A 24,434-nucleotide genomic window follows, 5' to 3' on the forward strand; every position below is an offset into this window, starting at 1 on the left:
GAATTCATATATTTAGTAACCTACTATTTACATTTGTATTATCTTTTATCAAGAATGTGATCATCGAAGATTGAAAAGTAACCAAAACTAACTAAATAAGTTACTAGACTTCAATTGATACATGAAAATTCGCCTCTATAATTCAGTTAATATAAAACTCTACAGAGTTATAAATAATTAATAAAATCACAGAAAAAGAAATTGAAATGTATGTATTGTTAAAATTCTCGTTTTTACTATAGTACGTATTATGACTTCTAACTATGTCCCTAAACCCCGACCTTGTTCCTATGTGAATATAGTTAGGTTAAATCGTGGAACCATGTTTATGCTTAATTCTGGGGGGAAAAGGAAATCCGAGAACATTTCATGTACTTGTGATATAGTTTTAGTATATAATTAACAATATCCAAATTCATGTAATTATGTAGTCGATGTAAAACAAAATTGTATTATTTATGTTAGCAATGTAAAATTGAAAATCAGTACGTCGTACTTTTTAACCAGAATCTGTTCAGTAAAGACCTATCCAATTTTTGACTCATCTAAGTTTTTATTTTAGTTTTATTTTCTTTAAATTTATTAATTTTTGCTCTAAACTTTACTGGAAACTCACGCAACAATATTAACACAGTGTCGCCCCGTTTAGTTACGAGATAGGACACCAGAGGCGTTTCTGTAACGACAAAAAAAAATCCAATAGCTATGCCTTCTACATCAGTTATCCTTCGTCCATGCGTCCGTCATCGAAAAAGCTCACATTATTGTTTGGATTACTATTCGAGTTATTCGTTCTCCGTAATTAAATATCTCTGAACAATATGACAGGCTATCGTTAAAATTCTACCAAAGTAGAACCGTCGATCGTAGAAGAACCAATCCGAATACCAAAAGTGATAACGATGATTTGGTTTAAAATTATTTTATCACGTCCTCTCACTATTAGTACGCGTACGTGATACTAATAGTGAACACATATTTCGTGTAGATGAAGGTGAGCGTGCATGTATGGAAAGCTCCGATACATACGTGCACGTTGAGTCGAATCATTATATTTCTCATAACCTTTTTTACCGATTACGGAGCACGCCGGATGCGAATTAGACAATCTTTAAAGATGTGGCTAAATCCCAACGTCTTGTAGCCGGGTAAGAGGCGAGACCACAGTAAAATCCCCCCCCAACACTATTATCCGATGGAGTGGACCGTTTTCTCTTGATTCTTTAACCCCTCCCACCCCCCTCTGATCGAAATAGATTTTTCGTCGTGTCCACGATCACGTGAAAAAATTCTTTTTTTTTTTTATATATCCAAACTTCTAGTCGAGCGTGTAATCTCTACGGTTTATCATATCATGGCCTCGTCAAACAAAAAAATTCAAATCGGCTCGGCTTGGTTTCAAACGAAAATTAACCTAAGACCGCAGCGTCGAGGCATCCATCACGTCACCGAGGAAATATTGAGAAGAATCCCGGAACTCTGCGAATTCTCCGTCGGAATATGTCACATACAAAGTAAGCCACGTTACGAAACAATATTCCAAAATAATATTACTAGGTTCACGTAGTGAAATTGGATGATTCAATTTTATTTTTGGTAATTCCAATTTTATTGGTTTATTTAACACAAACACACAAACTAAATATCACAAGCTTCAAACACTTGTTGTTTGACTTTTATCTAACGAATTTCTATAGTAGTCTGTATAGTCACCATGTGACTATATTATGTATAGATTTGTAATATTGTACTTTATTAAGTTTAGTAGCAAATATTTTTTATCATTGCTATTGAGTTGTTTGTAATTTTCAGTTCTTCACACATCTGCAAGTTTAGCATTAAACGAAAATTGGGATCCGGATGTTAGAGATGATGTAGAAATGATGCTTAATAAAATAATTCCTGAGGGATTGGCCTATCGACATAGTTGTGAAGGACCAGACGATATGGTGAGATTACAGAATGTGTTTTTAATATAGGCAGGCAGGTACATGAAAAAGAGAACTGCAGTTATAATTTTCTACATATATTCCTTACGGTGTGCATTTTAATATAATATGTATTACTGTTATTTTGAGTAACTTCATTGAAGAACAACTAAAATCTATAGAAATCTGTGAACATTTCACAAAGTAGTTGGCAGTTAATGTAATCAATGAATCAATAACAAGGATTTTAATATAATTTTTGATAGTGCAAATGGATAACAAAGGAAGATAATTTATTAAAAAGAAGGTTGTACATATATATTTTAATTTTAGTAATTGAGGATCTGAAAGTTTGAATACAAAGATTTAATTGTATGAAATTCATAATTATTATACATTCATAATATTAATTTAAATTAATTTATTCTTTATTACTAATTTGTTGATACAGGGTGTTCGCGAAATTATGGTACTGGCAAAGATGTAATTTTTCACATAAAACTGGGCCGAAAATATAGAAAAAATTTTTTTATACAAGTTTTTATTTTCGAGAAAATCGAGTTTGTAAATTTATTAGATATGCATGCACTTAGATAGAGTCTACTTCGTTGTAAATCAGACCACGCAAACGAAGCAGACTGTGTTTAAGTACACGCGTATGGAGTGAATTTACAAATTCGATTTTTTCGAAAATGAATTTCCGAATGAAAAAACTTTGTTTTAGATTTTCCACTTAGTTTTATGCGAGGAATCATCTCCTTGCCGGTTGTACTATGATATTGCGAACTATATAATTAAAAATTAAAAGAAGTTCACATTATGAGTGGTTTTAACTCAGATCCAATTTTTAGCTATTTAAAATTGTAGTAAGGTCATGAACCGAAAATTAAAATTTGAGAAGTGTATACCTTTTTCCCTAAAATTGAAATTTTAGGCTTAGTCTCTGGAGAAATATATAATGAATAAAATGAAGTTTGATTTATTGTTAATAATCTGTAAGGTTTCGCAGTATTTTGATAGTTGTATTTCTTTTAGCCAGCGCACGTAAAGGCATGTTTCCTGGGCTCTTCGTTGAGCATTCCGATAACCGATGGGAAGTTAACGCTGGGAACGTGGCAAGGGATCTGGCTATGCGAGCACCGCAACGACGCCGGAAGTCGCAAGGTCGCCATAACGTTGACCGGTTGCCTGAGGGGTTCAGCGAGCAGCCCATTGAGTCCTGTTAGCCCCATCGCTTCGACTAGCAGCTAGGACCACTCACACCCCCAACGGCGTGGCAACCGTCAACTGGGCATATCCGCATCCAAGTATTCGAGCTAGCAGCCGCTTAATTTTAGCAATATTCTAAGAGTCTAATTATAAAAACGATGGAAACAAACAAAGAGTGTATGGATACTTTCAAACCTTAAGAAGTGAACAAAAAAATATAAATCTTTCTTAAGAAAGATCACTCATTATTCATCGACCTAATTACGATTCCTTTCTGTTATGAAAGTTTAATCGATTGATGGAGAATTTTTTAGAGAGTAACCAAACAGAACCTATACCGACAATATTTATTGTTAAAAATAAAAGAAACCAGGTTATTTCAATAGAATCGATGTATCGTATAATTAAATTCCAAAAGACGTGTACAAGTATCCAGCACTCTTAGAATCGATACTTAATGCATTCCGACGAAAAATGCGTCCAATACTTCGAATTTAAATTGATATAGCTTTATTTAAGAGATCCCTTTTTGTAAAGAGCGAAAAAGGTAAAAAAACGAGACGTTGCGTTATTTTTTACGGATACGTAAGGAAATATTCTCCAGGCTAGAGTGCGTGCAATTCGTTAACAACTCTCTTGAAATCTCACTGCTTGTCATAGGATCATTTTTTGATGACCTTTCCCATCGCATCGGGGGTGTAAATAGGTTACCATCGACTCTTCTTTGCTGTGCTAAACATAATCTAGAAAATCGGTGTTTTGAGAAGCTCGAAAACATGGAAACGACGAGTCTAGAATTATTATAACTTGAAAATGTAATATAGAAAGGACCGATCTAAACCGTAATCATAAAGATTTCCGGAGGATCTAGCACTGCAAAGAAATCTCGTGTTATACAGATTATTTATAAAGTTACCAAATTAACTGAAAAAAAGCTTGTCGTGGGGAGCTTGTTGAATCGTATCTCGTAACACTGTTAAGTAAACAGTCGATGTTAGTTGTTAATCTTCCTTCGTAAGTAGAATAAAAACCGGTCGTCCGTTTAATTAACTGACGGGCGTGCTTATAATGTAAATCCGATGCAAAGTAGCTTAATTAAATCATTAACGGGCTCAAAAGTTATAATTAATCGAGGATTACCAACATCTAGCAAATCATTATCTTTTCGTGGAAACCGAATTGCCACAATTTCGGAGAAACGAAGCGAATTTTAGATTCCCGAAGGTAATTACGACGATTGGGAAAGGGAAAGTTAATTATTATATACGTGTATGTGACTGGAACTTGCATACTTCGTTTTATAAATTGTAGGCGAATTGGTAATCGTATCTTTGCAAGCCAATTACTGTGAAACACTATTACAATACATTTTACAATTTAACGATACGTAAATATATATTTAATCTCATCTTCAACATTTGCAATTCATTAGAACTCATGTTTTTGTTTTTTTAGGTGAGCTTTCTGAGTCTTACGTTTAGGATTATTTCTTGGGTTTTTTGGGGTTCTGAGTCAGATTTAAGTCCAAGAACTCGAAAATTTGTGGGTTTTTAGATTTTAAGGTTTGCAATTTCATTAAATCTCGTCTTTCTGGTGTTTAGTTCGATTTTTTAAGCCTTCTTTCGGGATTTTTATGATTATTCTTTAGTTTTAAGAGTTCTGGTTCAGGGAATCCAAAAATATGCTAAATTTGAGTGCTCACATGGGATTTCTAATCGTTTTTCCACTGTATGGAAGAGAAATTAAATTAAAAAAATGAAACAATTAATAATCTGTTGTGTAGAAGTTTTAATTTTTTTCTTACAATTTGTTGGTAATTTTTTGACGAAGGAACTATAAAACTGTTTACTATAATAATTCAAAGGTATATTTATACATTTTTTTATTAGTAATTATAACTTTTTCCAACGCACAAAAAATGAAAATTGTCAGATCCTATTAAAGGTTACAAGATTCAGGTTCCACGACCCAAACCTGACTCGAAACCCATCTAAATTGATTTCAAATCCAACTAGTATTTCTTTTCCTGAATTTTCAAACTGAAAACCTTCCTCACAGATGATTTCCACAAATAATATATAAATTTTTTATTTTGTGAGCTCGCAAAGACAATTTTTCAACTTCACATAAAATGCATGGTCGACGATTATCGCGTTTGTTATGATTATATAAACTAAAAGTAAGAAATTCGATTCGTTGAACGAAGGAAAAAAAAACAAATAAAATTGAAAAGCCTCGTATTAATTATGCGAATTTGTAAGAAATTGATAACGTATACTGGCAATTAATCTAAGTCTTCTGTACGAAGCATAAGGTAAATTGTAAGTGACATTTATAATGTTTATTATTTTATTTATACGGCATACTAATTTGGGTATGGTTTCTCATTTTTTGAGAAAAAAAAACAACAAATTTTCTTATTCCGATAAAATGATGTTAAAAAGACGTTGATGTAATATAATTGTGTGTACAATCTGCAAAGTTGTTCCAATGTTTCTCAGTCTTTTTCCTATCTATATAAACAACAACAACAAAAACAAAAAAAAGATAGTAATATCAAACGCTATACTAATTACTCTAGTGTCTTTTGACAATATCCATATTTTATCCCACGTTCAACGTAAGATTAAAATTATATTAATTATTAATGGGAAAAAATATTGAATTGAAATCCGACAGTTCTGTACAAAAATATTTCACAATTTTTGATTTTCAATATTTTACTATTTATTTAAAAGAATGACGAAATCCCGTTTTTTATTTCATAAAACCTTCTTTATTAAAAATGAAAATTAACAGTTCTGTGCAAAAATATTTTACTAACTTTTTATTTTTAATAATGCTTTATGATTCATGTAGAAGAATTATGAAATCCTTTTTTATTTGGCAAAACCTTCATTAGAAATGTAAACTGGCAGTTTTATACGAAAATATTTCACAATTTTCAATTTTTAATAGTATTTTACTATTTATTTAGAAAATTACGAAATCTTGTTTTTTATTTCATAAAGCCCGGTTATTAATAACTCAGTATAAGTTAACGACAATTAATTGGACATATTTGTAACTAAGAATAATTGACGTTCAAACAAACCAATTTCTAATTTATTTGTTAAGTTATTAAATAATTATACAAATTTTTCTAAATAAGATTCCATTAGTTTTTATTTAGCTGGATATAGTGGACCTGCATCATTAAAAATTAATTAAAAAATTAACGATAGAAACGAACGTATTAATGTTACTAATTGTATATATATATAAAAAAATGATACTTAAATGAACAAACTAAAATATCATAATTACGAGCTATAGCGTGAATTGAAAATTTAATTGCAAATGTTGTATATTATTCTTTAAACTATAGACGAATAAACAATTGTTTGTATGAAATAAGAACCATGGTTAGACATAATTATATTACTTCAAAGGGAATCTGCGTGATACAAAATTAATAAAATATACAATTATGCTATCTGATCACTAACCACGACTTTAATTTATTTTTATTTAAGAAATTTTATATATTTTTGTCTTTTAATTCTTTGTGAATCTTAGTAATCAGTAAATTTGCATACTATTACATTAGAATATGATAGTCAAATTTTAACACCAAGTTAGAAATTAAATAAAACGAGCAATACATTATTCTAAAATTAAATTGTATAGGTTATACATTTGGAAACTTCAAATTTAAACGTAAAAAATGCATTGTCGAGAAAAACATTAAACAAAAAAGTTTTTCAATTTCAAGGTTATTTGAAGATCAACATTGTATTTTAAAATGGAAGCCTACATTTATGTATATTTGCAGATTATTATTTTATAGGAAACAGAAAAAAAATTTTGTAGGGGAAATTTTTTGTTACTTATTTTAAAAAGATTATTAACAAAATAGAACATTAAATTTCTTTATTTTTTGTTGTTTAAACAATAGTATTTGCTTTCATATAATTTGCAATGCGATAAGAATCGCATAATAGATTCTCACAATTTTCAAAGTTTCCAAAATAAAATAGTAAAATTCCCTTTTTAATGGTTTTGAATTTTTGTGCTATTCTATATGTTACATTCTTAATGTTTGGTCCCCATTTGAATACTACAGGTTTTAAATTTTTTCATAAAAAAGATGTTTATTTTATCAAATATCTTTTTAAGAACTTGCTCAATTAACCACAAGGAATCAGATTTTTACCTATTTACAATTACCATTCTTTATTTAATTGGTAATAATTATTCAGTAATAATTCGTAAAGTTATTTCGTTAAATGTGAATAGAAAAGATCACTATTTAAGAGTATTGTTATATTCATATTACAAACTTGGTGTCAGCACCATTACTATCACGACAACGTGATTTTTGTATTTAAAACTCTTTATTAAAATGTTATTTCCAAGCCTTAAACATTCGTCCACAGTATAGTACTTAAATAATATACCTTTTATAAAAAATTACGAATATAATACATTTTTTCAACGTATATATATGCAGCTTATCAAAATATTGCACTTATATATTTCGATTAGTATTTTAATTAACATTAAATGGTTCATATTGCATCAAATTAATTCCTTGTCTTATAATAATAATTATACGCTATAATCAGGTCTGAAAATATAATATATCAGGTCTGATATATTATTTATATATATTTTTTCAAATTTTCTTTTTTTATTGAAAAAAATTTAACAATATAAAAATATATCGATCCAAACCTACTACATTTTAATTATTTTCATTTATAGTAAACTTTCGTTATTTAATTACCTTAAAGTTTAAAACAATTGCAATTTACTTAAAACACAGAGCAATTTTGGATCAATATATATAATACAGTGAGCATTAATATAATGTTAACATTTATAATTTTCAATTTTTCTTTGAAATAATTTAAAAGATATGAAAGAAAACAGGGTTATTCTCTCGAATGACACCCACGGCCAATCAACATGAATTTTGAGAGGGTTGGAAGGGAAGGGAAATTGATATTAAATATATAAAATTTTATCTTTGGGAATTGAATAGTTTCCAAGATATTAGGTTAGGTTTGAAGCGAGTACGACACTATACATACAGTTACTCACAAAATTGAGTATACCACTTGATCACTTGAAAAGTGGGTAAAATTGTTGGCTGAACCATTGTACGATACAGAAAATTATAAACAATTATAGTTACAAAGGCAGAATTGCCAATAAACCTGGACGTGGTAGAAAAAGGATATTGTCGGACATCGATAACCGATTTATCTGCTGGCAAGTCAAAAGAAATCCAAGAATAAATCTGAGAAATTTGACGAACGAGGTATTAACTCGAATCACGAAAAGCATATCGGTGGAAGCAATTCGTAACAAAGGGTACATCGAAAGAATAGGTAGGAAGAAACCATATATCTCAAAGAAGAATAGGGAAAAGCGTTTACAATTTACTAAAACCTTCGTTGTGACGAAAATTTTTGGAAAAATGTTATAGTTTCTGATGAAACTGAAATAAACTCATTTGGACGCGATCGAACATCAGTCCAACACAGAACATCACGTTCGCAATACCTGTCCGACAGTCAAACACGGAGGAGGCTCAGTGATGTTCTGTGTTGGACTCCCTCCATAGAATTTGTTTTAGTTTCATCCGAAACTATAACATTTTTCCAAAAATTTTCGTCACAACGAAGGTTTTAGCGAATTGTAAAGATTGTCTTACTTTGTTTTTACAATTAAACAAATATTCTTTTCAGAACTAGTATCGCGCGTTTTGAGTCATATAAAAATGTTTTTGCAAATATATTTTTATTAACGCTATTCCTAATATCATTAAAATTTTTAATTCTTACTTGAAATTACTTTTGAAGTTTAATCGTTTTTCGTTCGAAATATAATACTAAAAATAATATAGTTCACATTAAAAATTATTTGTATATAGATGCAAATTTTTTACTATTATAATTTTCAATTATTTCCCAAATTTAATTATTTTTTTTCCAATTGATTTTTTAACTGTTCTTATACTAATTATTAAATTAACTTAGTTGGATATTTTTTTCCAACAAATATGTTTCTTTAACATATTTTGTGCTTATTTTCACAATTTGCATTCAAATTGTCGAAAGATACCTTTACAGTTTTAACTTGAAATTGTCTTTTTCTATACGAAATTAATTTTTTTTTTTTTAAATATTCAATTTTACTGATATTAATAAAATTTTGTCAGATTAACACTTTCTACTGTTTCAAGACACTACACAAAAATGAAAAATTTAGTTAATTGCAGGTTTAATGATGTGATTAACAATTTCTGGCAATGGCTTACCATCCGGTTTGCTATCAGATTCGTTGCAATCTTTACAATTTTCTGGAATCGGGTGTGGTCCAGGAAATCTTAAATCATTAGCTTTGTCTTGAACCTCTTTAAACGAAGCTTTAATATTATCCAAAGCCGTTCCTAATCCTATTTTTATTTGATTGAATTCTTGAGTAACCAATGAAAGTCTTCCCAAAAGATAATTCAAATTTTTATCAACTTCAGTCATTCTTTCAGTTATTTCTCCCACCTAAACGATTAAATATTCATAATAAACAATTGTATTTGTGCTTTTAAGTTCATTAGAAGTTTAATAATTACCTTATTGTCCATTCCACCCATGGTGGAAATGGTACCATTAACATATTTCTCATTTTGTTTGTGCAATTTATCCAAAGCTCTTGCACTTTCCGTCATTTGTTGATACATCACATTTATTTGTCTCCAAACCTTTTATAAATTTTTATAAATTAGTTATTAATTTATTAATTAGATAATTTATTAATTAGTTATTAATTTAAGTTGATGTTTGGAAATTACCTGATTCATTTCCTGTTCCATTTTTGTGGTCAGATTGGCCAGAGCACCATTTTGATTGTCCATTATATCTTGGGATATTCCATCGAATCTTTGGTTTAAGGTATTATTTATATTTAAACTTTGTGACTTCACTAAATCGCCTACTTCTAAAAGGATTTGATGGACTCCGTATTCCACTCGTTTTTTAGTATCTAAAACATGATCTGCCATCGAAACCATTACAGATTGTCCCTTTTCTAGGTCATTTAATTCCTCGTTCACGTGTTCAGAATTTTTCGCTAAGTCCATTCTGAAATTTTACATGAAACTACATATAATAAGTTGCATAATAAATTAATTTTTCGTTGTAATTTTGGAATTATTCCACGGTTTCATTTGTTGTTAAAAATACAGTATTGTATAATAATGTTACCTAAGAGTTTCTATAGTGTCTTTAGTTTCGTCTTTGGTCTCTGCTAGCTTGCTTTCAATGTCGTTGGTGCTCCTTGCAACAATTTCTTTCAAAGCATGCTTCGTTTCTTGCAAAAGTATTTGAGTTTCATTATGAAGAATTTCCAACTTGTCAGCTCTAAACAATAAAAATTAACAAATTCTTATTTCTTATTTACAAAAAAAATTTTTAATTTGCAAATAATGTCTATCCGAACCATGGATCTATAATTTATAAGCTGACTAAAATTTTTTAAAATACGGATGTACCTTGGTAATTCTTTAATTTGATCGTAAGTATTTTCCAAAACCTTTTTCATAGGCGAAAAAGTTTGAACATGCTCATTGATATTAGAAATCATGTCGAACTGTGGTTCCTGCAATTTCTTTTTAATATTTTGCGAGTGTTCCCTAACTTTCTCCAATAAGATTTCCAGATCCCTGAATCTCGAATCGATATCCTGGATCTAGAAAGTATTTAATTTTAATATATATTTTTTAATACTCTATAACGAATTAATTACCTTGGTTAATAAACCTTCAGTTATTCTAGTTTGAATGCCGGTAGTTTCTTTCAATTTCGTCGCCTCGGATTTCAAAACCGACTCAGCTTTGGATATTCTTTCAATTAATAATGATTCTGTATCATTCAATTTTGAAATTACCGAAGAATCGTTATTAACAGATGGAACTGTTACTGTAGACTGATTATTTACTTCAGATACTTTGCTTTCAATATCTGTAAGCCATCCTTCTAGTCGACTTTCTAAATTTTCCAAAGTATCAACGGTTTTCTGCATTTGTATTCTTTCTCGTTCATCTCTCTAAAGAAAAATAGTAATTTGAAGAAAACGAAACATTACAAATAGTAAATTGAATTTGTTGTGATTGGGAGTACAGTTGTGGACAAAATTGAATGAATGCAAGACTAATTTTTTAAAATCCTCTGTATTTCGTTATTATGATTATCTGTAAATCTTTATGTACATTGATAGAATGCAGTTGCATATTTTAGATGCAATCGATACACAAGAATAAATAAAATTATGTTCACATTGTGTGCACCATTTGATACTGTTTAACTTTGTCTCAGGACATCTTTTTATATCTTTAACCGTTTTAGATATAGCTTGCCCCAATTGCATAGGACACCTATGTTATGTACATGGAGTGTAACCAATTTAAGGCTAGAGTTAAACGAGCGATGCGTTGCCGTTGCGTTTCTATGTTTTTTCTTGTTTTGCAATTAAAATACCGAAGACGGACAAGGGAAAATATAGAAACGCAATAGCAATGCACCGCTCGTGTGACTCTAGGTTAAATCGACCCACTTGAATATCTTCAAAACTGTGGATGTTATCAAAAAATGTTTCAGGTAAAACTTGAATTGTTTCAGAGGCAACAGAATCTGATACGAGCATGCTTTTCATACGTAGAAGCGTCGAGGGCATACAATAGTTAACTTTATTTTTTTAAATGAAGTCATATATTCTTTAATGCATCATTCAGTGCAACTAGTTATTCTCTACATAAAAGTATTGAACTATTTATGGCGAAGAATCATTAGTTTAGAAGATATTTTAAATTCAATAATATTGTACTTGTAATACCATCCACAATATTGAAATTAAAATATCTTCTTAACTAATGCTTTTTCATCATAAGTAGCTTAGTATTTTTGCCTAGGGAATGGTGGGTTGCATTCAATGATACATAAAAAAATGTATAATTCTATTTAAGAAGAAAAAGTTGATTTTTGTATGGCCTCTACGCATTTTTTTAGGAAAATGATACTCACATTACACTATGTAGATATTCCCTGAAATCATTCAACTTTTGTTCGAAATATATTTTAATATTGTAAACAGTTTAAAAAATATTAGAATAGTTTTATTTAACATTTCGTTTCAAAGAGTAATTGAAATACCTGGGAAATTAACTGTTCAATTCCAGTAACTTTTTCGTCCAGTTTTGTAAATTGCATTTGCAAAGTATTGATTGTCAACATGCGTTTAGTCAAAACTGTAAGAGTTTTCTTCAACTGTTCACCAAGTTGGCGTTCTCTGGCCTCGTGCCTCTCCAGCTTTTCAGTATTCTCTCGCATCATGTGCACCAGACTTAACATAGCTTCTTTAATATCTTCATGTCTAAAAATAAACTTAATTACTTCTCTAACCCATCCCTAATTTAAAAGGAAAATAGTAGAACTTACGTAATTTCTCTTGCACTATCAAGATTGATACAAAGTAATTGTAAAAGCACTATCAAAATATACTTCATCTTTTCAACACTTTTAACTATCTGTAATCTGAAACAAAGGAATAATATTATTCCATGATGTTCTTTATTTAGGTTTACCTTTAAACCAATCAACAACTGTAATTAACTTTGAAACTACCAAAGTAGACATTGTATCTTTTAAACAAGCTTTAATACTTCCATTGCATGATTAATTGAATATAGTGTTAATGAGATAAGGAGCTAAGAGGTCAGCCGATGACTCTTCGATGAGTAAAAGCATCTTTGTTGATAAATTATGGCAATAAAAAAATATTATCATATAGACATTCCTCTTAGATGATTGAAACTTGATATAGATTGATAATTAAATTTGCTCTAGGAAGATGGAAATATTTATAAATCAGTGTTACTAATTAGTAGAATTAAACTGGAATTTTGTAACGAAATTGTTTCAAATGATTTTAAAATATAGTTTAATAAGAATACGGTTTGTAAGTTAAAGATTTTAATTTTTGTGCAAAATAGGCTTATTAGTACAATTTATTACATTTTCTTTTATTCTTGAAAATAATTTTAAAATATAGTTTACTACAAACAGGATTCATAAGTTAAATAAATATTTAATTTTAGTGCAAAATAGGTCTTTTTCTTTAATTTATTATAATGCATTTTCAAATTTTATGACACTTGTTTCGAACATCAAATTTATAAACAATAAAAACTCTTGTACAGTCGATAAAGTAATCATTTCGTGTTATGATTACAAACATCGTCCACCATTTTGATACAGATAATCGAGGTTCAAAATAAACGGAATTATATAAAATATTATAAACAATTAGAATTATTTTTAATGAATAACAATAAAAATTGTAAACTTTTACAATAAGAAAAATTAAAACAATTATTTTAATAAAGTTTAATGAGGTAAATTTGTTACAAGTTGCAGGAAAAAACACCAAAAGTAAGTAATAAACAACTTTTTGAAAAGTTGGATTATTAAACAAAAGTTTATTACTTACGTAAATAATAGTTCTGATTGATTCCTTTGTGTAAAAATGGAAGAAGCGTTAACGTTCTGTTTTCTTATTCGATCGACAAAGAACTGATAGTCGTATCATTAGCTAAGTCCACATTTCGATTTTTAAAACAAACTTTGCTCGAGGCATATCCACCGATCCCTTATATACTGGACGCGGTACCAGTGTTGGCAGTGTTACCAAATCGCGCACCGGGGCACCAGGAATTTCCCGTTCCACATTCGCACACTATGCCCGATCATGTGTACGTGAGTTCGTAGAGATTCGGAGACTTAAGAAAGATAGTCTAACTAACACTCGCCCTTTTCCTCGGCATTCCGAAATGCTCTCACTTGGGACTAGTGTGGCCAGATTTGGCATAATTGAGTGCATCGACGGCAACACTAGTAACGACGAACTTTCTTTAGCGCTTAACAGAGTGGTGGGGAAAGCAGATGCATACTAGCGCACAAATTTCAGAAATCGAAAAAAAGGGCGAATATGAGCTTTTCCTTCTCGTTCTTGCAAAAGCTCAAATACGACCTCACGACATAAGCATACTCGAATACATCGAATATATAACACTTGATTTTGTAGTAATTAATTCTTTTGTTTAGATCATATCTTTCAAAAATATTTGCTATTGTAGGTTGCTGTACCTACCTACATCTAGGCCACTGTGGGCACATTCGTATCTATGTAGAAAATATGTTTGTGTAAGCTTTTGGCATTAGTGTCGCATAGGATAGGTCTTGCATACTTTTACGACCTGCGCACAAACATTAAGAACATGCTGAACGAGAAACAATAAAACCGTGAGAGTCTGATTTTCCACTGGATAAACAAAGATGCACAAATATTGCGTACTTTTTCTACCGAGTGTAAAATCAGACTCTCGCAGCATTATTGCCTCTCGCCTAACATGGCTCGTACTAGAATCGGCTGTAGTTTGATCATAGGCATCAGTGAATTAATTTCAATCTAGTTCAGTAATTAATATCAAAATAAGAACTATTAGATTTAATATTATCAATAAGTACATAAATTATTTAAGCTTTATATTTTTGTTACTAACTGTTATGCAATTTTCAATAGAAGATAGATTTTTCTAATTATAATGATAAATATATTTCGAAGTACAGTTGTTGTTCCTTTTTTCAAGGCATACAAATTAGATGATTAGAACTTTGAATGTGCACGAATGAACATAGAAACGAGAAACGAGTAGTTGCAAATCGAGGACCTCTGTCGGTGCCATGACAAACTATAAGTGGATTCACATATTAGAAGGCCCCCAGTGGGAGCATGGAGTCGCTTCTTCTATAACTTTTCCCGTGGCCGGTTAATTGTTAGTTTTAAGGTTATGTACGCGAATCAGCTTCATGTAAACAATCGTATTTAAGGTTATACCGACAAAATATAAAATACAGAATATGTCGTGTACAAAGTGAAGATAATCTGTACCAAGCAAACAAGCACGATACATATATTTGCAGTTGTTATTTAAGTTAGTGGAAGATTCATTATGGATGCCGATCTGTATGATGAATTTGGCAATTACATCGGGCCCGATTTAGCCTCTGATAGCGAAGATGAAAACGAATACGGAAATGCTGGAGACGATGTCGACGACAGAGAACGCTCAGACGAGGAGATGGAAGAGGACAAAGACGAATCTAGGGAACAATCGGAGCAAGGCAATTCTATGGCTGTTGTATTGCACGAAGATAAAAGATATTATCCTAGCGCATTAGAAGTTTACGGACCAGAGGTAGGCATGTTAATTACAAATATATTTTTATTAGTAATTTTATAATTACGATTTATGTAATTATGCAATACATTATAGGTTGAAACACTGGTGCAAGAAGAAGATGCCCAACCATTGGACAAACCGTTAATAGCACCAACTAGAAAACCAAAATTCCAAATAAAACAACAACAACTTCCAGACACAACGTATAGCATTGAATTTTTAGCTGACATGATGGATGCACCGCATCTGATAAGAAACGTTGTGTTACTTGGTCACTTACACCATGGCAAGACCACGCTTGTAGATTGTTTAGTAAGACAGACTCATCCCTATTTACACAGCGTGACAGATGAAAAACCACTGAGGTATATAACAAGTTGCAAATGTTTCGTTCTTGTAATATGGTTCATCAAATATTGCATTATTGATTTTTAATGAAAATTGGTTTATATTTACAGGTATACGGATACGCTATTCACGGAACAGCAACGAGGCGTATCGACAAAAGCAACACCGGTTACTCTGTTGTTGCAGGACGTGAAATCCAAATCTTATCTTTTAAACATATTTGATACCCCTGGTCATGTAAATTTTTCCGACGAGGCAACAGCAGCGATACGCTTATCCGACGGAGCTATACTGATCGTGGATGCCGCCGAGGGTGTAATGTTAAACACGGAACGCCTACTGAAGCACGCGCTACAAGAAAAGCTTGCTTTAACAGTCTGTATAAATAAGATAGATCGACTTATTTTGGAACTGAAATTACCGCCGTTAGACGCGTACTATAAACTGAGACACATCATCGAAGAAATCAACGGACTGATAGCCCTCTATTCGGACAACGAAAATCCATCCTTCGTGTCGCCCGCGATCGGAAACGTTTGTTTCGCAAGTTCGGAGTACAACGTTTGTTTCACCCTCAAATCCTTCGCCGCGCTCTACGCCAAGACTCATCTCACATTGAACGCCAATGAGTTTGCGAAAAGGCTATGGGGTGACATATACTTCAACTCGAAAACACGAAAGTTTACCAAGAAACCCCCGCACAACACGGCACAACGCAGCTTCATCGAGTTTATTCTCGAACCGCTATATAAAATATTTGCGCAGGTTGTTGGTGACGTCGACACGACTTTACCCGACGGTGAGTAAAATTGTTATAAATCGGTATATTGGTTCTTTATTTGGCTACGATATGTTGTTGATTCCATAGTGCTGGACGAACTGGGCATCAGATTAACGTCCGAGGAAATGAAGATGAACATTAGACCTCTGTTGAGGCTTGTCTGTACACGCTTTTTGGGAGACATGTGCGGATTGGTAGATATGTGTGTAGCCCACGTTCCTAGTCCTCAATCTCACGCACCAGTAAAAGTTCAACACGTGTACACGGGCCCAATGGATTCGCCCCTTGCGCAGGATATGATCAATTGTGATCCAGATGTTAGTATTTTGAAATATATTTTATACGTCATGCCTTGTTTACTGTGTCCAAACTTTATTCGCATCATTTGATGTCATTAAACGAAGGAACAACATTTTTCAGGGAAGGTTAATGATTCACAGCACAAAAATGTATCCTACCGAAGACTGCACGCTGTTCGTAGTCCTTGGAAGAGTGATGTCCGGTACCCTCGAGGCAGGACAACGCGTCCGCGTGTTGGGCGAAGCGTACTCGCGCACGGACGAGGAAGATTCTCGCATTCTTACCGTTGGTAGATTATGGATCAGCGAGGCTCGCTATTCGATAGAGTTGAACAGAGTTCCAGCGGGCAATTGGGTACTTATCGAGGGCATAGACAGGCCGATCGTGAAAACTAGCACGATTACCGATCTCAACAGTTCGGACGATTTGCACATTTTTCGACCACTGAAGTTCAACACGCAGAGTGTGATTAAAATCGCGGTCGAGCCCGTCAATCCGTCGGAGCTTCCAAAAATGTTGGACGGTCTGAGAAAGGTGAACAAAAGCTACCCGTTGCTGGGCACCAGGGTCGAAGAAAGCGGTGAACACGTGGTACTGGGAACTGGTGAATTGTACTTGGACTGTGCCATGCACGACTTGCGTCGTATGTATTCAGAGATCGACATTAAAGTGGCTGATCCCGTGGTCGCGTTTGCGGAGACAGTTGTAGAAACGAGCTCTCTAAAGTGTTTCGCCGAGACGCCAAATAAGCGCAACAAACTGACGATGATCGCAGAACCTCTTGAAAGGGGCCTTGCCGAGGACATAGAGGCGGAACACGTTCGAATCACATGGAACAAGTAAGTATAATATAGAGCCTTCTATTTGCCCGTGAAATTAAGGTTGTACGTATTTTAACACGCGATATTAATAAACTGACACACATATTTTAAGTGCTACTTTCTACTTTACAAGTATTTATTATAATATTCGCCATTTGTCTTTTGTTTTTAAGGTAGTAAAATTCTGAGTAGTATTTCTTAATTTTCAATTTCTTTCTAAATTTTGTATATTTTAGATTACAATTTTTTGAATGATGAAATCGTCACGCGTAATACTAAGTAATACCTAATATTGAAATAAAGGGCACCATCGTTTATCTGTGTTCTTTGCGATAATTTTTGTGGATACACGCGACACGTGTGTTTTAATACATTATTCATCAGTAAAATTAAAATTACAATGAAATAAAACATTAAAATAAGCAATGGATACTACAAATAAAATGCGAAGAATATAGTTTTACATTATATACTTGAATAATGAGATACCGTCATTATTATATTAATTCTAGAATATTATATAAATTTTTATTGAAACCTTTTTATTTAGTTAGTGAGAATATTTTCGCAGATGTGTTGTCCATAGTATCAAGTGACATTTGCAGTGAAAAACAAAAATATTTAGTACCTCTCTATCAAGAAAATTGTTTTCCAGTATATTACACTAAAGAACGCTACTAGAAGTATCATGAATTATGCTCACTGATTTTTAATAAAATGTTACATACTAGTTTGAATATTTTCATGCGTCTATTAAATAATTTTACAAAAAATATGTGGAAATCAATGTGTTACTACTTCGAAGATCGTAGGCTTTAATATAAAGGACGCGAGTAGTTCCTGCCGGAAGAAAAATTTTGGCAATTTCGGGACAATTACCACGAGCTTCCCTCTATGAATTGGAATATAACTCCCTGAATATGTATATCGAACCTTGCAGAAAACGATTGGGAGAATTCTTTCAAACGAAATACGATTGGGACTTGCTAGCGGCCCGAAGTATATGGGCGTTCGGCCCAGACGCCACAGGCCCCAATATTCTAGTAGACGATACCCTGCCATCAGAAGTGGACAAATCGTTGCTAAACAGTGCACGAGATGCCATCATTCAAGGCTTCCAGTGGGGCACTCGAGAGGGTCCCCTTTGCGAGGAGCCGATTAGAAACGTGAAATTCAAAATCCTGGACGCAGTTATCGCCCAGGAACCTCTTCATCGAGGAGGTCTGTAACTTTAGAGATAGACAGAATTTTATTCGCTACTTTTATCCACGTGAGAACGTTGCTCGTCTCTGGGTATTGCTGCTTTAAAACGCGAACGAAGTGTACCTTTTCTTTTTATAGGTGGTCAAATAATTCCAACAGCGAGAAGAGTAGCTTATTCGGCTTTTCTGATGGCGACGCCTAGGTTAATGGAACCCTATTTGTTCGTCGAAGTTCAAGCACCCGCGGACTGTGTGTCGGCCGTGTACACGGTGCTGGCCAAGAGAAGAGGGCATGTGACTCAAGACGCTCCTGTTCCCGGAAGCCCGTTGTACACCATCAAAGCGTTTATACCCGCGATCGATAGCTTCGGGTTCGAGACCGACCTACGAACGCACACACAGGGTCAGGCGTTCTGCTTGTCCGTGTTCCACCATTGGCAGATCGTGCCCGGCGATCCGTTGGACAAGAGTATCACGATTCGACCGCTCGAGCCACAGCCGGCCACACACTTGGCCAGAGAGTTCATGCTGAAAACACGGAGGCGAAAGGGACTTTCGGAAGACGTTTCCATCAACAAATTCTTCGACGATCCTATGTTGCTCGAATTGGCGAGACAAGATGTACTTTTAAATTATCCATTGTAACGAGGGGTCGCTGTAATAATTCCGTGTAAAGACGTAACATTAAAAAACTAATTTTATATAAAAACTTGTCCTTTTATATGTACCTTATTACTCCTGTTTTCATATCCAATTAACGTTAGATATCTAATCCACGAAGAAGAGGCGCGATCTTTGATTGATGCGTTCGACTAGCAAAAATAAAATTGCAATATTTTTTAACGGTAATAGAGTATCGAGCAGAAGGAAGCTTACGCAACGCTGCAAGCAAAATGGCGTCGTTTAAATCGATAGCCACGCCAGGGACTAACACGAAGACGCAAGTCATACCACGAAGCGTGCAGCGAAACATTCCACTCGGACAATGATTGTCAACCGCCATACGGGCAAGAACACTATCGTAATCGTGTCACGTCCGGTAACGATACAAGGTACGATTCCCTTACGCGAGAATCGACGAACGAATATTAAAGGCGCATTCTTCCACAAAATAGACAAACTGTTTCGGAAACATCGAAAACGCCTTTTTCATACGTCGAATTTGATTTTACAAAGGTCCGTACAGATATATGCGGTAAATACAACTAAAATCCGAGTAAACACCCGAAAATCGTAGTTTCTATGAACGTGGTGACGTGGAAACGAAACGGTTCGAATATCCTAATTTCCAAGTCCCAAAACATTATAGGAAAACATTAAAAATTCGCAAACGCGAGTTATTTTGCCCCTTTATTGCCAAGCGGACATTAAACAATCACGAAATTATTGAATTATTTATTACGGAAACGATCGTTCCGACTTTCGAAGCATTTGGCGCTCCACGGCGGGTCTATCGAAATTTGTTAAAGATTCTCGACGTCGGAATGGTCTTCCGTACGTAGAAAATGGGGGTATAAGGCTAAAACTCGAAAATACCGGTTAAGAATGATAGTCGAGGATGGAGTAATAAAACCCAAGGACATGGTGGTCGTTGCAAAAATTAGATATGGCGTTAGGCTGCCAGGTGGTGAGCAACGATACTTGTGAGATCATCGGATCATTATGATTATGTACTTATAGACTAAGAGCTTCGCTGCACACGACGATCGTAACGTCGCTGTACGTAGAAAACGAGCTTCTTAGCCATCTGGTGGTAATCGCGGTTAGTTTACGATCACGGATATACGTGCGGACGTGTGTGATTTCGAACGATTAATTAAACGTGAACTCGTGGACCGTTCGGAACGAGTGGATGCGTATGAAAAAAATGGGTGAAATTAGGGAATAACGTAAGCGCGGCTGATGTCGGAGATTCGAGAACGGGAACGTGGAAGAGTGCAATGAGACGGGCAGCGCGCGCAGTTGGCAGGCGGGGCCGCAACTGCGCAGAGTCGAATGGGTGGTCGTAGTGGTCGGAGCTTGACGCCATTTTACCGGCTGTAACCATGCCCATCCGTCCGCCCATGAGCGGCGATCGACCAGAGAGCCGTGCAGGCCCGATGGACGCAAAACCGGGTTCGCTCGGCTCGTTTGTCTCTTTTCAAGGCGACGGCCGCCACGAAGCGGACTACATACCGCGTCGCCGCCGATCGATCGGACGACTCCTCGTTCTTCTCATCGTATCTCTCCCCCCACCCTGCGCCGTCGCGCTGGCGTACGCGCATAATCGCACGCTTCTTTCTCGCCCGATCTTTGCAGCGCCCCGCGGACGTGACTAAACAACCGTTCCCCTTATTCGGTTTTCTCTTCTGGGGCACGAAATCGCGAAATTCAGCAGCTTCCAGCCCTTTCAATCGCGATGCCCCGTTAGTTACAACGAATCTGTTGCGGGTAGGAGAGACACGCCCAAAGCGGCCACACGAACTTCGAACGATCAAATAACGCGTATCGATAAAAGATAAACTATAGTCAACAATAATTCTTAAAATTAAGAATCTGGAAGTATAACACATTTTTGCTCCAGTAAGATACAACGAGTAGGTACAGATGGCAGTAATTGTTTTTTTTTTTTAACATAGCGAACAGAAACAAATTGTGACAAAGTCGAATATATTAAATGTAAGTATGTTTTGGAAGATTGTTAATAGTGTTGTAAGATGTAAAGTCATACAAAAGAGGAGATACCGTTCTATAACATAAATTTTATAAGTTGTTTTAAGGATTATTCGAGTTTATTAATAAATAAACATAATATTATACAAAGTTATTGCTTTTTATTTCAAAATGACCATTTTAGTGGGCGTACAAAGACTGTCGTATCTGACTATAAGTATTTACATATTGATAAATGCGGTTCGATTTGTAAACATAAAAGTGGACTGTAAAGAATTGACCATGGAAGAGAAGTTCATAGGTCGTTTTATTGACGAGTTCTAAGGGTTAAAAAACTGTGGTGTAAACTACCACGTGTATTCAAACTTGCGAGGCGTACTCACAAAACTTTGTCGCGAACGAAAAGTCGGTACACATAACTTGGGAGCGTACTCAGACCTATGTTCACATGACCTTCTTTCATTCTTTGGCCAAGTTGAATATGCTGGTAAACTAGACCCGCCTTCCCTACTGTGTATACTCAGAGTATAGTCTAAACTTGCCGTTGATCAAAATCGTTCTTTCCGCTAACGATTCGACCGGTACTTTCAAGAAAGGAACACACGATTTTGTATAACTATACGATACTACAAAGAAAATTTCTCCCAAATATTGAACAAGTGTTAACGAGATTTTTTTTTTACAATTGTATAGACCGTTTATGCATTTTTGATAGCAATTATCTACTTTCAATTGGAATTTTTCGACTTTTCTTCGTTCGTTTTTAGGTTATGGTTACAGTGGATTAGAACACGTCAGAATTGCTTATCAGGCGAACGTGAAAGACCATGGTTACTATACTAGACTTTCTATACTTTTTTGAAAATAAAAAAAAATCGTACGTCAACCGATACAAAATGGCATTGAGAAAATATGTATCAAATTTCATTAAATTTAGTTGAACGGGTTTTGAGTCATCACGTACATCAGTGAATCGCGCGCGCCGCTGCATGGTTAGGGGTAACGCCATTTTAACATAGCCCTTTAAACAAAAATTGTTTTCAAAAGTTCAGGAAATATTTCATAAATGGTAAACAGGTCATTTCGATTGAACCCCCCGTTTCTTGTAAACAAATTGTAAAAATACTGCTCGTTTTGATCCCGTCAAAGTGGTACAACGTTCAGTCGTAAATTGGAACCATTAACAAATAACAAATATTTGTTTTTATCTTTTGATTAAACAAAAATTAAATTTTGATGGCAAATAGTGATTTTTGAGTTCCTTTACAAATTTCCTAGGTATTCTATATTAGATACCAGGTTTTAGAATTTCTGATTTTAGCTTCTTATTGCTTTTCGATATTATAAAATAATAGGATTTTTATACACTTAATCATTAAAATATCCCCGTCGATTTCATTTAAAAAAAACTCACCTATTTTCGGCAATATTTAAAATCGATTGTTCCATATTATCAACTCTATTCGTTACTCATGAATGAAATCTATCCAACCCTAGTTGACGTTACGTTTCAACGTTGTCGGAGAGGTACAACGAAATGTCAGAAATTTGTGCCCGAAAAAGCACGACGATTCCGGTGCTGCTGTAAGAAACGTTTCAATAAGCACAACGACGCGGCCAATCAGGATCAACCGGTTACCAGATTCTATAAATAGCACAACAATTTAAATTTACAATGGCCCGTGATGTACTGACGTGCTACGTTCTTACATGCGGGATATGTACATGTTTCTCGAATACGGTTCGTCTGGTTGTCGCAGCGTGTTATCGGGAGTCGGTGTGCCTGTGTATGTATTATAGCTATCGTAAGTAGAATGATGCCTTTACAAACGTGCAGGCATCAATGAAACATGACTAGGGCTAGAACTATTCGAATAACTTGATATTTAAAATATTCAACCATTCTGTACAAACTTCAAATATTTAAGTATTCGAACGTTGCTATTCTAATATTTAAGTATACGAAAACCCACCATTATTAAATGAAATATTCGAATACTATCCAGTTACATAGACGTAAACTTAATGCATCGTAATACGTAGATAACCTTCGTCTGATCTCTACGTCATTTAACATCGAACTAATAATAAACACATCACGAAGTAAGAAGTTCGTACAAACGTGAAGATAAAAGAAATACTAACAAAAACATTCGTATCCGGATATATTTCTCGGGTTCTGTAAGTATGGGTCAGAAATAACCCAGCTCCGATCCATCATCCGTCATGCGAGTGTTGAGAGGAAGACGAGCGCGTTTAAAAGTAGGTAGTATCGTAAAAATAACGTATCTTTGAAGTTTCACTGTAAAGAAAAGACGTTTCATGTCCATCAACCTAATAATAAGCGGGTTCGCTAGCGGTGCCCCATATTTACTATGTAGTAGCATGCGGTGCCACTATTGAGTCCCCCTCCATATTTATCGTGCACGCTCGTCGATATACTTTTATTGCAGCATGGACAAGTCACCGTTCGTAACGCGGCACTGCTCGAAAGCTTCTTTTTATGCTCTGTGCGGCGCAACGGCACCCGATGTGTCCGATAATTAGAGCGACGTTGGAAAGGGACTGCATGGTCAGATGACGTTCGGGTATCGGTCCAACGAGTTTCTCGCGCTGATTATTACCGGCGTATTCCACGTTGCTTTTAATCGTAAGCCCGAAAAGCGAATTCGCTTCGGACGATTTACGTACGCTCCCTAGACCATCTTGGCCACCTGTAGTCTAACCAAACAGTCGGTCAGGTAAAGGAAGTTGCGGTTCTCGCGAAGGGTAAGCGCTAGACGCAAAGAAGAAATAAACGTACGACTTTTCCGTCATAGAATGTAGACCGATATCTACATAAGCATACATTGAATCTTTAAGGCGACGTGATAATTAACGCTGGCTTCGAAGTACTATACCCGTTACAAA

The 24,434-nt window shown here is 34.3% G+C and overlaps 3 protein-coding genes across 8 annotated transcripts; 2 read left to right on the forward strand and 1 right to left on the reverse strand.

Annotated features, from left to right (window-relative positions):
* The first annotated feature begins 727 nt into the window (after positions 1–727).
* On the forward strand, positions 728–5,612 carry LOC143347527 (UPF0047 protein YjbQ). Of its 3 annotated transcripts, none has more exons than XM_076776751.1 (4): positions 728–1,148; positions 1,323–1,514; positions 1,813–1,949; positions 2,964–5,612. In XM_076776751.1, exons 2-4 carry the CDS (start codon positions 1,355–1,357, stop codon positions 3,177–3,179), a joined length of 513 nt encoding a protein of 170 aa, XP_076632866.1. In that variant the 5' UTR covers positions 728–1,148; positions 1,323–1,354; the 3' UTR covers positions 3,180–5,612. The 3 variants fall into 3 exon arrangements, with proteins under 3 accessions (XP_076632866.1, XP_076632869.1, XP_076632867.1); XM_076776754.1 differs by having other exon boundaries at positions 728–994; XM_076776752.1 differs by having other exon boundaries at positions 728–1,514.
* A 626-nt stretch (positions 5,613–6,238) lies between these two features.
* On the reverse strand, positions 6,239–14,070 carry LOC143347525 (uncharacterized). Of its 4 annotated transcripts, none has more exons than XM_076776749.1 (10): positions 13,668–14,070; positions 12,617–12,712; positions 12,332–12,551; positions 10,929–11,228; positions 10,675–10,871; positions 10,388–10,543; positions 9,976–10,264; positions 9,757–9,885; positions 9,445–9,685; positions 6,239–6,324 (listed from the first exon to the last, which is right to left on the reverse strand). In XM_076776749.1, exons 2-10 carry the CDS (start codon positions 12,682–12,684, stop codon positions 6,302–6,304), a joined length of 1,623 nt encoding a protein of 540 aa, XP_076632864.1. In that variant the 5' UTR covers positions 12,685–12,712; positions 13,668–14,070; the 3' UTR covers positions 6,239–6,301. The 4 variants fall into 4 exon arrangements, with proteins under 4 accessions (XP_076632864.1, XP_076632863.1, XP_076632865.1 ...); XM_076776748.1 differs by lacking the exon at positions 6,239–6,324 and adding an exon at positions 6,952–7,746; XM_076776750.1 differs by lacking the exon at positions 6,239–6,324 and adding an exon at positions 7,753–9,372 and having other exon boundaries at positions 13,668–14,069.
* Positions 14,071–15,011: 941 nt separating this feature from the next.
* LOC143347981 (116 kDa U5 small nuclear ribonucleoprotein component) lies at positions 15,012–19,555 on the forward strand. The gene is made up of 7 exons (XM_076777695.1): positions 15,012–15,435; positions 15,514–15,785; positions 15,879–16,567; positions 16,637–16,866; positions 16,970–17,688; positions 18,611–18,891; positions 19,012–19,555. Exons 1-7 carry the CDS (start codon positions 15,190–15,192, stop codon positions 19,515–19,517), a joined length of 2,943 nt encoding a protein of 980 aa, XP_076633810.1. The 5' UTR covers positions 15,012–15,189; the 3' UTR covers positions 19,518–19,555.
* The last annotated feature ends 4,879 nt before the right edge of the window (positions 19,556–24,434 follow it).

This window comes from Colletes latitarsis, chromosome 11 (genome assembly GCF_051014445.1).
Source record: "Colletes latitarsis isolate SP2378_abdomen chromosome 11, iyColLati1, whole genome shotgun sequence".
NCBI classification, from domain to species: Eukaryota; Metazoa; Arthropoda; class Insecta; order Hymenoptera; family Colletidae; genus Colletes; species Colletes latitarsis.

Coding starts and splice junctions, on each gene's coding strand:
- LOC143347981 (XM_076777695.1), top strand. CDS start 15,190: ATGGATGCCGATCTGTATGATGAATTTGGCAATTACATCGGGCCCGAT. Junction 15,786..15,878: donor ACAGATGAAAAACCACTGAG/GTATATAACAAG, acceptor TTATATTTACAG/GTATACGGATACGCTATTCA. Junction 16,867..16,969: donor TGATCAATTGTGATCCAGAT/GTTAGTATTTTG, acceptor AACATTTTTCAG/GGAAGGTTAATGATTCACAG.
- LOC143347525 (XM_076776747.1), bottom strand. CDS start 12,684: ATGAAGTATATTTTGATAGTGCTTTTACAATTACTTTGTATCAATCTT. Junction 12,552..12,616: donor GATAGTGCAAGAGAAATTAC/GTAAGTTCTACT, acceptor GTTTATTTTTAG/ACATGAAGATATTAAAGAAG. Junction 10,265..10,387: donor GACACTATAGAAACTCTTAG/GTAACATTATTA, acceptor GTAAAATTTCAG/AATGGACTTAGCGAAAAATT.
- LOC143347527 (XM_076776752.1), top strand. CDS start 1,355: ATGGCCTCGTCAAACAAAAAAATTCAAATCGGCTCGGCTTGGTTTCAA. Junction 1,515..1,812: donor CGGAATATGTCACATACAAA/GTAAGCCACGTT, acceptor TGTAATTTTCAG/TTCTTCACACATCTGCAAGT. Junction 1,950..2,963: donor GTGAAGGACCAGACGATATG/GTGAGATTACAG, acceptor TATTTCTTTTAG/CCAGCGCACGTAAAGGCATG.